At 44.0% G+C, this 14486-nt stretch overlaps 1 protein-coding gene across 2 annotated transcripts in view; it reads right to left on the bottom strand.

Annotated features, from left to right (window-relative positions):
• The window catches only part of WWOX (WW domain containing oxidoreductase), a 713985-nt gene that overhangs the window by 300410 nt on the left and 399089 nt on the right, over nucleotides 1-14486 (bottom strand). The window contains exon 9 of one of the 2 annotated variants that reach the window (XM_044434018.1): nucleotides 1529-6661. The exons of the other annotated variant lie outside the window; for it this stretch is intronic. Coding sequence (XP_044289953.1) covers nucleotides 6566-6661 — 96 coding nt within the window. The 3' untranslated portion in view covers nucleotides 1529-6565. Of the gene's footprint in view, nucleotides 1-1528; nucleotides 6662-14486 lie in introns of those variants that run through there. 2 annotated transcript variants of the gene reach the window in all.

Genomic DNA, 14486 nt, shown 5'->3' with positions numbered 1-14486 from the left:
TCATGCCAGAGACCCAGACATGGGATAAAGCGCTCAGGTTACAGCAAGCTAGGCTCAGCCTAGGTTCCTGTCTGTTAGAGCAGTTTGACAATGAACCGAATTATCTAGGGAGGTAATTGCAGGCACTCAAGAGGCTGTAAGGAAGTCCTGGGTAGGGGGCGCTTTAACATGGCATGCTGCACTCACCCTTCCAACTCTATGGTCCAAATATCCAATGAGACAAAACCAGAAAAGTGTGACGCTGTACTTGCTACCCATCTCACTGACATTCTCTGTGAACTAAACCATCGAGAAAGGTGCTCGGCCCTAATATAAGCTACAACTGGAAAGTGACGGTAAGAATTTTCCAAGCTGCTCTCAATATATTTTCTAAACAAAGGAACACAAGGTGAATGTGCGGTATAATAAGCACCCTTTCTCTAATTTGTGTTTTGGGAATAAGCCACTCCATATTTAATGGCACAGCTCCTTTGATGTATTATATATACATAAAAATATTCTAAAGCTCAATTCAATGGCAGTAGATTCAGTGGAAAGGAAGACACACCAGGTGATAATGAAATGCCATCAGAGCGCCCGCCAAAGCATTAAGGTTCTAATGCACAGAATGCAAACATCTGTGGGCATCATTAAACCATTTCTGTACACTACATGCCAAGGTCTGACCCTGTGACCACTTCAACCATTAGATTTGTATGACCTCAGCAAAAGAGCTGAAAGGCTAGGGTATTAATTCACAGAACCACAAGCTCAATTTAAGATTTAATTTGAGATAACTAAGAGCAACTGAAAAGTGTATTCAAAGTTATAAGTGCAGAATAAAAGATCTTCCCCTGTTTTTCAAGTTAAATATAAATCCAATATTTCTTTAACAGATTAATTCATCAATTGACAAACAAGGTCCAAGGCTTCCGAACACTATTTGCTCAATATCCAGCATTATGAATCTTTCATTTAACAACTCATTAAAAAAAATGAAACTCTTGATGTATTAATGTCTTCTCTTTAGAGATTTTGCTGCAGTTTGATTACATCCCTACAGGAAGGGATGGGTCAATTTATCAGTATTCTCAACATGCAGCTTTGAACTGCTCGCTTTAATTCTAATGTATGATTGTTCCACCATGTAGCCTTCAGACTGGGGGGGAAGCAGAAATAACGGAGACATCAGAACTGTCTAAGGCACACTTCCCTCCCTCCCTCCCCACCCCCCTCCCCACCCAGCACAGTTTCAAAAACAGAGTATGCCCATTAAACATTGTTCAGCATCATGAACGATAAATCTAGATGGGCATAATCCAAACTAGACGCTTCATCCATCTGAGCATGCCAATATGGTCTGGTTTGGCAGACTGGGCAGCAAATATACCTCCTTGCCTGAATGTTTTAATGTCCCCAACATGGAAACAATGCAAATGTCCCACCGTCTGGAAAATAGCTAGAAGCTGACCTGGGAAGTAGGAGCCAGTGGGAAGGGTGTTTCCTTCTTCCAGGCCACCTCCTAAAAAATGTGGCAAGCCGTTTTGAGGGTGCAGTATAGGATGGAGGATGTGAGACATGGATGCTGAATAAACAAATGTATTTGACCTATAAGCCAGAGGAGAGATGCCATTTAAGAAGTTGGTGGGGGGGGGGTCTGTTTTTCTCATCTGTGCTTCTGAATGCAATGATTTCTGAGAACGCATTGATTTGGTCTGCCCTCAGGGTCAGCCAACACTAAGGCTGTGGCGCTAGGCGCACTCATCAGGGACCAAGTCGAAGCTGGACTCCACAGAGCTTGCTTCTGAACTGCAACACTACCATGGGAGTTTCTAATGCAAGGCCCATGGGTGCCAGTGAGTCCAAAGACCAATATCTTGAGGTCCATCACTCTTCCTTCCCCTTTTTGTTTTTATTATAGTCCTTGTTTAAAAAAAAATCCTGCAAAGTGAAGTGTTGTCCCCAGCACTATCTTTATTTGGGTTCAGCAGACCAAGAGTTTTGGAGCGCCAATCCCAGTTCCAACTTGCATCATGTTCTTGGTGATGCTCCTTTTTCTGATTTAGCCTTCTGAAAAATGAGTGTTTTGTGACTGGCCATCCCCACCACAATAACTGCTATTAATGGGAGGCATGTCATGAGTGCAGCCGGCTGGAGTCGGGGTCAGACTAGATGGCCCTGGAGACCCCATCTGATGCACTCTGTTTCTATGTTATTTGAATAGGCAGGCCACCCCTCTCCCATGACACTCACCCAAAACTTCAAATGCCCTTTTGACCTAAAGAAGTTGGAGATCTCTGGTGTATGGCTACAGACAGCTAGAAGCAGAGATCACTATACAGGTGGAAAACACACTGAGACAGAACCACACAAAATCATGTTGATCCTGATCCACAGTTGTAACCTGAACTATGATCTATTATACAAAAATAGTGCTCAAATACATCCTTATCTCCAGCTCAATCTTCACACTATCAAAGAGAAGCCTATAAACTGGGGGTGGGTGACATGCATTTTGCTTGGACCTTGCACCCTCTAGCATTTTTTGCAGCCCTACTAGTTCCTACCACTACAGCTGAATTTGCTACCAAAATTTGGCAACGAAGCAGCAAAAATTTGCAGATTTCCCATTAAATCAAGGAAGAAAATGGCGTGTAGTTCCTGGCACACTGGCAGCAAAACACTACTTGCTGGCCTTAAAACAACACGAACAGAACCTTTTGCTGCTGCACAGCCAAGTCGTAGCACTAAATTCAGTCGTTCTGGGGCCAAGAGCCAGGGGCAGCCTCTGACCGGTTCTGTGGAAGGAAATCCCACAGACTGACAATCCCTCCCTTTGAACTCCAGTGAAAACCACCGTACCCTCCAAAATGGGGATGGAGAACGTCCCACCCATGGGCTGCATTCAAGCTACCCTGGCTGGCCTGTAGGAATCTTGGAAGAAGGCCAGGCCTTCAGAAAAGGCCATTTTATGGTTGTAACCTGCCCAGGGAACTGTGTGGCTAGCGGGGCAGGTTAGAAATCTAATAAATAAATAAGTGAAGGGTGGGAAAGCAACTGAGCCACGGCTTCAGTCAGCTTCATCCCTTCCTCAGCTTCCCTGAGCAAAGAAGGTGAGGGATGACCGGAAACTTGAGGATGCGCCCTCCGAATCTGCTTAACCCACCTCCTGCCACCCCCCCATCCCACTTTGGAGTGGGGAACAGCATGTGAAGCCAGTGTGCAAGTCAGCCAGTGCCTCTGAGGAAGGGATCCGTGCGAGCCCGATCCGTTGTGTGCGAGAGGAACTGGCACGCCGGTGGCACCTGAGAGCTGCTGGCATCTGCCCTGAAGCTAATTTGGTTCCCCAGCTCTGCCCTAAAATGCTATTCTCCACTGAAAGAAATCAGAAATGGCACTCCTCAGCAGAATAGGCTGTTAACAGACAATATAATGGCCACGTACATATAATGATAAAACATGTGCATCTGAATTTCTCCCTTTCCACTTATGAACTATATTCAATATGTACTTCTATCTGGATTTAGTACATCCTTCTATGATGGATGGATAGATGGATGGATAGGGATATGCATGAATGGTTATATTCATAATTGGAAATAGTAATTATATTCTCATTTTATTGTGCGTGTGCACAAATGGGCAGAAACACACTGATGCACTTACTTGCCGGCACGATAGGACCAAGTCAGCCCTGTCTTGCATGTTGAGGATAAAGATGTAAACATCACATCCATTGCCTCCCTATAGCAATACCCACCCCCTTTGAGAATATTGGGATTTACGATGTTGGCAATACATGGATATCTATCTACAACAGGGAATAAAAGAAACCACAGAGAGTGACACACAACATTTTCAATTTATGATGAAATTTATTATCAAAAAGCCCAGATAAATGAAGCCACTTTATATGTTTTCAAGGATATAAATTGATTTCACGTGAACAAGTTTTTATCATTATACTGAGGGACACTTAATATGTGGAGTATTAGACATGTATTAAACCACAGAATTATGCACTAAGCACATTCATCATACATCACTGACCAGTGGATTGCCTTTTGCCCCTGCTATATAACTCATCTCTCTCATTGCATGTGTCCATCCCGCAACCAGCTTTTAAGGGCCTTCATCCCGCTTGCTACATCAGCCTTCTTCTCTGTACAGGCAAAAGATATGTTTGCACTTGTCATATTAGGTTGTGTTCCTTTGAATATGTCCACTCACTTTTACTTTGGTAACTTTCATCATGGAATAAGGAATAAGAGGTTTAAGCAACTGTAGAAGGACTATGGGCCCTTTGAAAACTCTTAACCTGCCCCCGTCAATAATACCTATTAACATAAACAAAACAGAAAAACTCACACAATGGGCCAGGCCTTTTGCTGTGCTATTCAAATGCCAAGATATTGAACTGTGGACACCCTAAAGTTTAATAGAACTGAATTCCATAAAGTTTTTGCTTGCAGTTTTACAATTTTGCTTTTGCTCAAAAATACGTTTTCCTTCATAGAAGACTACAGAACGTATTACGATACATGCAAAAATCAAGGGGAAATCACATGCCGCATCCTAGCCATGTTCACATGGAACACCAAGTCAGGACTGTGGTTGCGTGCAGCACGTTCGCTCCCACTTTGCTCCTCCTGCCAGCACGAGCAGGCAAACAAATGATTCTGCCTGTGCGATGGCCTTGGCATTTCACCTGCAGGACATGCTGGCCGAGATCCACATAACTGACCTCAGCAGCACCCTGTGCTGTGCAAATGATGACATGTTTAGCAAACCACACCACAACTCCCCAATATCCCATGGGTTCTGTGTGGCAGCAAGCCACTCTGGCTTCGTTCGCACAATGCATGAAGCCGTGTTTTTGATGCCCGAACCCTCTGCGCATACAACTGGCACAGAGAAGCTGGCTGAAAAGATTTACTGACAACCTGCAATCATGCAAACCAGGTCACTGGTTTTCAGCAACTCTGAATTCTGGCTTGTTGCTTCCAAGTCAAGTCCAGTTTTATTGCATTTAACCATAGGCCACTATAAAATTTACAAAAGACAAAGTGAAAAATTAGGGAAATTTGTTAATAGCAGATGTTAAAATTGGGAGAAAAGCAATTATAAAAGCAAAATAAAAACTACTTCATAAGTTAGTTGCTTCAAAACAAGTCTTCCCCAATCTAGTGTCCTCCAGGTGTTTTAGACTTTAACTTCCCTCAGCCCCAGCCGGCATGGCAAATGGACACAATTTCGAAGAGCTTAACTGCCTGGAAGGCACCAGCATGAAGAAGGGTAATCTAGGGCAGCAAACACTGTCTCCTATTTCATCCTTGCAACAATACCGTACAATATGTCAAGAGGGAGAATGTATCCAAGAAGTTGGTCCAAGGAGCTTCTTGTCTGATGAAGCTTCTGAGGCCAGGTAACGCTGTCTCAGCCAAATAAGCTACCATTCTTCCACCCTGACTTTCTGGGATATCTAGCTTTCCAGAGATGAGAGCAAACGAACCATCTGCTGGATCATCAAAATGCAATCCCAGTTAGGCCAGAAAGTGCTTCTGTGTGGCCTTCAAGAAGGCCATTGTTCACTTGGCTAACTCACGTCTGGAATGTGTGGAGGACAGCAGTAACACTGACCGAGCCTCCAGAGGCACTGTAAGGGCTACGTGTGAAGTGCCTTCAAGCACAAGAAGCATGTCAGTGTCAAGTACCATGTCCGTCTTATTTATTAACCAACTGCTAGGGCACTTCTCGGGAGAAAACTTAATAATCCATACGCAGTTGAGCAAGCAGCCTGGATTCCACGAAGGAACAGTGCGTGCAAGAATTTAGGGGCAGCTGCCCCACAAACAAACACAGCCTCCGCCTCCCTCCCCTGCCCCTGAGCTTCCTGCTGCTTTTGAAGGAATACATTCATCACGTTGTTCAGAGGTGCAAAGAGTGAGTGCGCTAAAGCCAGGCTAGGTTAAAATTTTTCTTTGACTTTTTGGCCCATTTGTCAAGCAGCTTGTCTTGCTGCTGGGGAAACCTTTCACCTCCGTCTCACTTTGAAGGCATACCCCAGGAGAAGAACTTTAAGGTGAAAAATGAGGATGTCACTAGGTTGTTGCAAGGTTAGCACACCCTTAAGCCAAATGGATGTCCCTCCCCTGAGAGCCATCCCGCTCCTTTCCCGAACCCCGCCATGCTGTGTGCGTGCGTGCGCGTGCGTACACACACATGCGCGCACACGCCCATCAGTTAAGGAGTGCAGGGCTTAAACAGGGAGCAAGCATGAACTACTTGTTGAAATGATCAGCGCTGGCTCAAGGACTTCATTCTGTAGCCAACTTGGCTGCATTTAGCACACTTGACTTGGCAAAAGTAAGGTAAGGTTCAGCCAAGTTCTCCCTATATTTTGTTTTGTTTCTTAGGCATTTCCAGAGCAGACAGAAGAATCAAAATATCCAGGTACTTTTTGTTTTCTTTTACATATTTTCAGTGATTCCTCCAATTGCTGTTAGGGGATAAGGCAAGCCTCCCAAATCAAAGCAACCACCAAACTCTGGAGAAAATGCAAAGTTATTTTTTCAGAATGGCAAACTTAGCTTTTCTTTAGGAAACACCCCGCTGAAACTGTTGCTAGCTCTGTCTTCGCTCCACTGGGATCAAGGCTGAACAGTTTGGAATAGAGATAAGGCTGAAAAGAAGCGGATAAGGGAATAAGTTCAAAAAATAATCCTCAAGGCCTCTTGGCCTGACCATTCCATGCACATTACATTTTCCAGGAAGACAGTCCCAGGAAGCCCCCGTAAGTGTGGATCAGAGTGCAGCCTTAGTTCGGCAAAGCGCTGGATGAACTGTGGGCCCAGGAAATTACCATTCAGCCTGAAGAGCAGTAAATGCTGGCTCCCGGCCCCGAGCCATATTTAAAGCCGTCTGACATAGCCTGTCAGCTGCACACATGCATTTGTTTGCATCAGTGCTGACTACACACACAAGCCCGTTCCGAACGAAACAGTGGCGCCCTGTAAATCATGAGCTGCAATCTGAACACAGTTTTAGGACTTTTCAGCCTGCCCTTGGCTCTTCGGTGCAGGCTGCCTGCTTTGCATCACCCAAACCAAAACCTGCACAGCCAAGGAGAGGCTTTGCATTAAAATTTGCATATGCCAATGCATACGTGGAAGTGCTTGTCGGCAAATAATTAGTGGCATTTAAATAGAAATGCCTTTCATCATATTGCATTTATTTTCAGTACATTTGTATCCCACCTTTTTCCCTGCAATGAACACAAGGGTTCAACAAACCTCTCTGTGCATGCTCAGAGACTCTTTTTTTACTGGCTATAGTTTGCTGGGTGTACACTGGGAATAAAGAGCTTTTGCCAAAGAATAGTCTGTTGCCTTGAAAGAGAGGAGGGGGATGTCTGGCTCCAGGGAGTTTCTCCACCATGTTCATGAAGCTACTGAGATTAGTAGATGCGCAGAATCAGAACCATCGTATCTGGGTCATTCCCATCACTTCTGAAGAACACAGCGAAGCCAATGCACCAGTGCTGACCCATGGTTAACCCATGGTTACTTCTGACACCGTTTCCCTGGGAATCTCCAAAATGCATGTTTTTTCTTCTCCCTGGACTTGCTCTGCAAATGCTTCTTATGGGGCTTGACAATGCCATCAAACTAGAAGCACCTTTATAAAATAAAGGTATGGCCCACAACTTTTTTTTCATATACATACATATGGCCGTGTCCCAGTTATGACTGCAACATGATTTTTAATCATGCTTTCTAATCCTGCCATAGTCTCACAGTTTCACTGTTGTTTAAAATATTTAATTAAAAAGTGTTATTTTGCATTTTTTCTAATCATGTGTATTTCCTTGAACACTTGCTTAAGAGTGGAAGTGCAGAATATAATTTAAAAAAATAATAATAAAACAAGTAGACATAAAGCTGTCCAGCGCTTGACCTAATCAGCATTTCATAATCTGGTGGTTGAGGTCAATGTTCTCACTTCAACTTAACAACAGTTAAGTATTGCCGACGTGTTTGGTGGCAATATAATGCTAAATGACCGGTGCACAGTGCTGATCAGGGGCAGAAAGGCCCCCCATAGAGGGAATGCTGGATGAAATGAGCCTTTGGTCTCATCTTGGGACCATTCCTATTGCAATTAACACCCCATAAAACACATTGAGAAAGGTTCTAGAAAGGGAACCCCTTGCCTACACAGTCTTCAGCTGCGTCGCTGATCTAATATCAAATATTCATTGCAGTGAATTCGACTGCTTTTCTACTTGAGTTCCACAAAGAAGGAACTTCTGCAAACGGATATAATCTATACCTGCAGCACAGCAACAGTTTGAAAGCACACTGAAGAGGTTCACCTGTGAAACACGCACACCTGCTTTGTACTCCCCCAAAGCAGGATATTCAAATTGCTGTAAGTTCTAATCTAGATAAATGACCCAGTGAGAAAAGCAAACACAAACTAGGTAAATTTGCTGACAGTGCACAATTAGCAATGATAGCAAACATGCAGAAAACAAAAGAAAAACAAGCAAGCCAATCCACAGAAAATGAAAACCAACCAACCACCAGGTTTGTTGAATAAGTTTCCTGATACATGACACCAAAAATTAACATTGACACATGAGAAATGTTGCACCTTGTTTGGTGCACCGAATCCATTGAAAATGATTGATCTGGAGAAGAAAGAATTCAAAGAAGACCTTGAGGTAATGGCGAAACGCTACTTAAAAAGAAGAGGGGGCATCCCTGTTGCCTAGGATCAATACTAAGAGCTACCAAGAAAGGACCAGAATGCCTATGGCAGTCAAAACAGGATGATCTAATTCACTGGCAAAACCCTGATAAAATAATGTGTCACCACCTTATAAAATGACATTAATATTTCACTTGAAAAGGTATTAGGAAAACCACAGAAGCTGCTTCATGGGCAAAAGAAAAGTGGGGGGGGGGAGATGAGCTTAGGAAACCTAAGTTTCTGTGGGTTTTAAAAAGGGATTATTTTAAAAGGGATTATTCTTTGCAGTGAGGTGGGGGGAGGGAATCCGTCAAGCCAGCTGATGCCGCTTTGCCTTGCCTGTTTTAGTAGCACAAAGCGAAAAGGTGGAATCGAAGCGTGTCTTTCAAACCATGGGATGGACCTCTCACCCAGAAAGCAATGTGCTAGCAGCTAGCGCTTAATCCTACACATCGTCATCAGTGGGGCAGTGGTACAAGTGATCATAATGACAGTCCCCACATTCAAGCCCCCAGAGAGAGCCCAAATATTCAGGCAGCTGTGTTGAGCTATACCAACAAACCAGCTCTCCTTTTCCCTGCTAAAAGTAGGTCTCTTGTAAAGAGAATGGACCTTAATTGCTCATTCAAGCCCAAGCCACTGAAAGACACTTCTGATTGTATTGTTCTTGAGGAAATGCATTTCTGCTCAGACCCTGGGAGAACTCCAGCTAAGCTCAGAGGAACAGGAACTCTGAGGGTGCGTGTGTGGCGAATGCCCTCAGTAACCCTAACGAAGGTGTGCCAGTGCGAGTCCGTGGAAGCCCCAGCTCCACCACACCACTGATCACCCTTACAGTACAACTCAGCAAGTCCCTCACGGCTGTTATGTGCAGTCCACCCTTCCCCAACTTATGGGAAACCTATAAACGCATGTCCTCCAGCATGTCTTATTCTTGACAACTCTGTCCAACTCTTGTAGACACAAGACTGCAGCCTCCTTTATGGAACCAATCCATCCCATTACCACCTCATAAATAAACCTCATGGTTGGTTTTCCTCTTCTTCTGCCTTCACTCTCCCTAGCCTGATTGTCTAGTGAGTTTTGCCTTCTCACGATGTGCCTGAAGTACAACAGCTTCAGGTTCAGCATTTTTGCTTCCGGTGAAAGTTCTTGAGCCCAGTTGTTCCCTCTCTGTTGGTCGAGGGCATTCTTAAAGCTCTACTCCATGTCTCGAACACACCTGTTGCCTTCTGGGCAGCTCTCTTTCCTGTTGGGCTGTCATACCAGTACACAGTAACTGAGAATGCAATGCCGTGGCTGTATTTTTGCAGGAAGGGATATGAGCCATGACATTGCTAACATTTTGAATTATCCAATAGCTGGCCAGCCTGAGAACAGCTGAGAGAATGTTCAAATATACCTCTAGGTATACAACCTATAAATGGTTTCCTGCCAGCAAAAGTAAAGCAAATGATCCATCCTTTGGGTTCCCACAGTGTCAGTTTCACATGTTTCGAAGCCATTTTTCTTTATGTGGAGGACTATGCAATGGAACACAGAACAAGTAGAAACATCAAGCATACATTTTATGTAGAATGAATACAGTGGTTTTTGATGCTTACGGTAGCAAATGTGAAAAACATACTTCATAAACCTGTGAAAAGTGTGCAGGTTGTCAGTCACAACATGAAATCCTTTATAATAGGTGGTTCTCCTATGCTAGCTTATAGTTGTTATGTGTCATCAAGTCATCTTTGACTTATGGCAAGCCTATGAGTGAGAGCCCTCCATAATGTCTTGCCCATGACAGACCAGCTCAGCTCTTGTAAATTCAGGGCTGTGGCTTCCTTGATAGAGTCGATCCATCTCTTATTGGTCTTCTGGCTCTGACTTACCTTAGCATTATTGTCTTCTCTAGGCAGCCACCTCATCTGTAACAAATGTTATCACTGGTCTCAGGACAAGGTACCAGATTTGGCAATGAATCTAAATGCCAGCAGGGCCCATTGATAAGCACCAGTGGTGTATAAGTGAACCCTGTAGTTCCGACAGGCAACTAGCGCTCCAGAGGAAAATAACCAACAACTCAGAACTCAGTGCCACACTTCCTCTTCCCTTAATAGCATAAGACGACTGTGGTCTCCCATTTGTTTCCTTCACAGACACCTAAGTCACATCTAGGATGTGTAAGATCTAGGAGGTTGGATAGCTTTTTGCCATATTCAGAAGACTAAAGAAAAATGGAAAGATGGGACCAGTTGTTTTCCTAACAAAATGGTGAATTTAGCAACATTGTCCATCAGACTGTCCAAGGGCATTCACAGTCATTCTTGCCCTATTAATCATCTCCTATCCAAACTCCTGATCTTACAATAGTAGTTCAGCAAGATGGGAATGAGATTTGGGCCAGTGCACTGCTTGGCTCTACATGTTCACACTGAAGCATCCAGGATTGCTCAAGCAACTGTTCTCTGTTGTGTTTCAAACAGAAAGAACTGCTGTTTTAATGCCAGTTTATTCACCAGGATCTTATAGCACATCTGAATTGGGCTTGATCTCAGGCAAGGCCTTCATTATGCAAACAACCTGCTCCAGATGCCAGTGTATTCCTGTATTCCATTTGTAACCCTCCCATCACATATTCCATCTTTTACCTCATACAACAAAATAAATAAATACATAAATAAAATTTAAAAGGTCAAGGAAGGGGAAACTTAATGGTCAGACTGAGTCCTTCATCTGGAAACATCCTATAGGAGGTGGGGAAGAGAGTCTTCAGTTAAGTGGGAAGTTTTAATGGGAATCCGGCTTTGGAAATAATGATGCTTTCCCCTGCCTTTTAATATAATCAACACTTTATAGTAATCATATCAGTTCCAATGTCATCGACAAGAACGCTTAAAATGCTTTTGAGAAAAGGATTCCACAAAACTGCTTATCTTGCCATTTTCCCATCTTGACTGCATCCTTACAGAAGTGATCTTGTTCCTCAGAACATACATGCATGCACACATACACATGCAGAGTGGGAGCAGATGTGAACAAAAAGTTACCTTTTCCAGGAAGCAAATGGGGCAGGGGAAGGAGAACCAGAAGCAACCGTATTTCTGACATGTACAGTGCTACCTTGGCTCACGAACTTAATCCGTTCCAGGACTCTGATCGTGACCCAAATTGGTCATGAGCCAAGATAAATTTCCCCATAAGGTTCAATGTAAATGAGGTTAATCCATTCTGTAACTACTTTTTTAATGTGAAGCAAAGTGACTAAGAATAAAAAAGATCATGGCCATCTTCCCCACCCCACCCCGAGCACAACTGCGCTCGTCACCCCGGTGCACTGGGGGAGGGGGAGACCGGCACAATCTCGGCTATTTCCCCCCCGCCCCCAGCACAATCACGGCCATCTCCCCATTTGGGGCGGGAGGGAGACGGCTACGATCACGGTTGCCACCCAATGCAGAATTCGTGACCTAAGTCAAAATTTTTATGAAATTTTTGTTTGTGACCCGATTTGGTTGTGAACTGAGACGTTCGTGAGCCAAGGTACCACTGTATGCATTCATTCATTCATTTCTGGTGTCTATATACTGCCCCATTTTGACAGACTCTAGGTAGTTTACAGCAATTTAAAACCAACAACAAAACAATTCAAACTCTGATTAAAAAAGGCACATTAAATAAAACTAATCTGGGAAGGCCTCTCAGAAGAGACCTGTCTTTAGTGCCTTCTTGAAGGTTATGGTCTGCAATATCTGAAGCACCTCTTTCTGCAGGCCTGGCCATGTCTGGAGCAAAGCGGAAGTGAACAGGAGCCAAAAGCTCAGTGGAAAGAGGATTTCTCTACAGAGCTAAGTGAAGTTTTCTGCACAAAACCAAGCAGAGTGCAAGGTACTCACGGTTACAAACTGCCACCCATCTTTGTGTTTCAGACCTGCCTATCAAATTAATCATGTCCATGTATGGATATGTTTCTTGAGCTGTCGGCAGGAGCTGGAAACATCTTTTGTTTCTTCTGAGGGCCACATTTCTTCAGGGAAGGAGGAAAAGCACGAGAAGAGTACAAACCTGACTTGTAGGCAGAGCCATGCAGCCTATAGCCAGTGTGGTGTAGGGATTAAGAGCGCTGGGTTGGGACGCAGGCAGTCTGGGTTCTAGTCCCCTGCTGGCCAGGGGTGACTTTGGGCCAGTCACAAATTCTCAGCCCAACCTTCCTCACAGAGTTGTTGTTGTGGGATAAGATGGGGCACAGGAGGAGGAGAATGATGTAAGCTGCTTTGAGTTTGTTGTAAAAAAAAAAGCAGGGTATAAATCAAATAAATAAACAGGAGTGACAGAGAAGCAAGATTTCATACAGCTTTTATACACAGGACTACATCTTGACGGTACGCTGCACGTGCTCCAAGCACAAGGTCCATGTCCAGCCCCTTCCATCTCCTGTTAAAAGTTTGCTGGTAGAAGAAGCAGGAGATGTGGAAGAGCCGCTGCCTCAGGGTGGATGGCTCTGGGCCAAAGGGACCAATTGCCTGACTCATGACGGACGCACCATCAGTTTCTTGATGCAAAGCATGAACGGCAAAGCAAATACCACAGGCAAACGGTTCCTGAGTTGTCCCCTAGCCTTGCTATACCAAGTAATGGTATTATGGATAAAATGAGGAGAGGGTGGTTTGAAAACTTACAGTGTAGTTCTTTATCTCAAAGTCTGGACTTGACCTGTATCTCGACACGAGACTCTTGTGGGAATTCCTCTAGGTTGCTTGAAAAATTGAAAGAGAGATCAAGATTCTGCTTCACGCATATTTCATAAGCCTGCTTGCTTCTTGATGGAGTGCGAAGAAGAAAAGGAAAGGAACACTGAGCTGTATGGCCATACAAGCAAAGCTGCACAGAATCCCAAGCAGTTAAGCAGACATGCGTCCATTACATACATGCATTAAATTTGAACTATGTTTGCAAAGGAACAGAATTCCATTTATCAAGGAAAACACTCGCTTGGTCATCTTTTAGAAAAGAAATACAAGGAACTGTTGTTGTTCTTGTTGTTGTTGCCAAAGCCATGCAGGGAAGGGTGCACTTCCCACATTGCAGCTGTTCCAGCTCCGAAGAGAATGGGAGCTACCCTGTCTGGTGCACGTGCTTTTCTGAGCTGCTCAGGTTTGATCAGTTACTTGATCTTTGCTTTAGAGGACATGATCTTTTCTTACAACCTTGGATCCAGTACCTTTCGTGCTGTTTCCCCTGGTTAAGCCACACCTCCAGTTAAAGGGGGGTGATTGTGCTGTCTTTGGGGAATACATTTGGGACATGCTCCGTCCTGACGAACCTGCCCCACAAATGCTAGCATGACCTTCCATTGTCAGATTCCCTCCCAACAGGTAAACTGCTCCACAGAGCTGTCCTGAAATGGTATAATCACAGAGTGGGGGGCAGGGGATGAGATGCAAAGGAAAAGGAGAGCAGGGAAACAACTCTGTCCAACAACTCTGAGCAGTCTTCCACATAACCATGATGACAGGAAATACTAGGAGTTGTGGGGCTCTTTTTCTGTCTGAACGTACATCGGATCATGACCTAAATATTTTGCTTTTTCATGCTGTGTTGCTTGCTCTATTCTGTTGTTTTATTTTATGCATATGATTGTATTACCATATTGCATTCACATTTTTGTACACCACTCTAGAATCCTTCAGGTAAGAGCAGTTAATAAATGTTATTAAATAAACATGTTAATAAACATAAAATAAGTAGACTCCACAAGACTGCTTTCA

This window comes from Varanus komodoensis, unplaced genomic scaffold (assembly GCF_004798865.1).
Source record: "Varanus komodoensis strain SLA01 unplaced genomic scaffold, ASM479886v1 scaffold27, whole genome shotgun sequence".
Classification (NCBI taxonomy): domain Eukaryota; kingdom Metazoa; phylum Chordata; class Lepidosauria; order Squamata; family Varanidae; genus Varanus; species Varanus komodoensis.
This window is presented reverse-complemented; position numbering and strand designations above follow the sequence as displayed.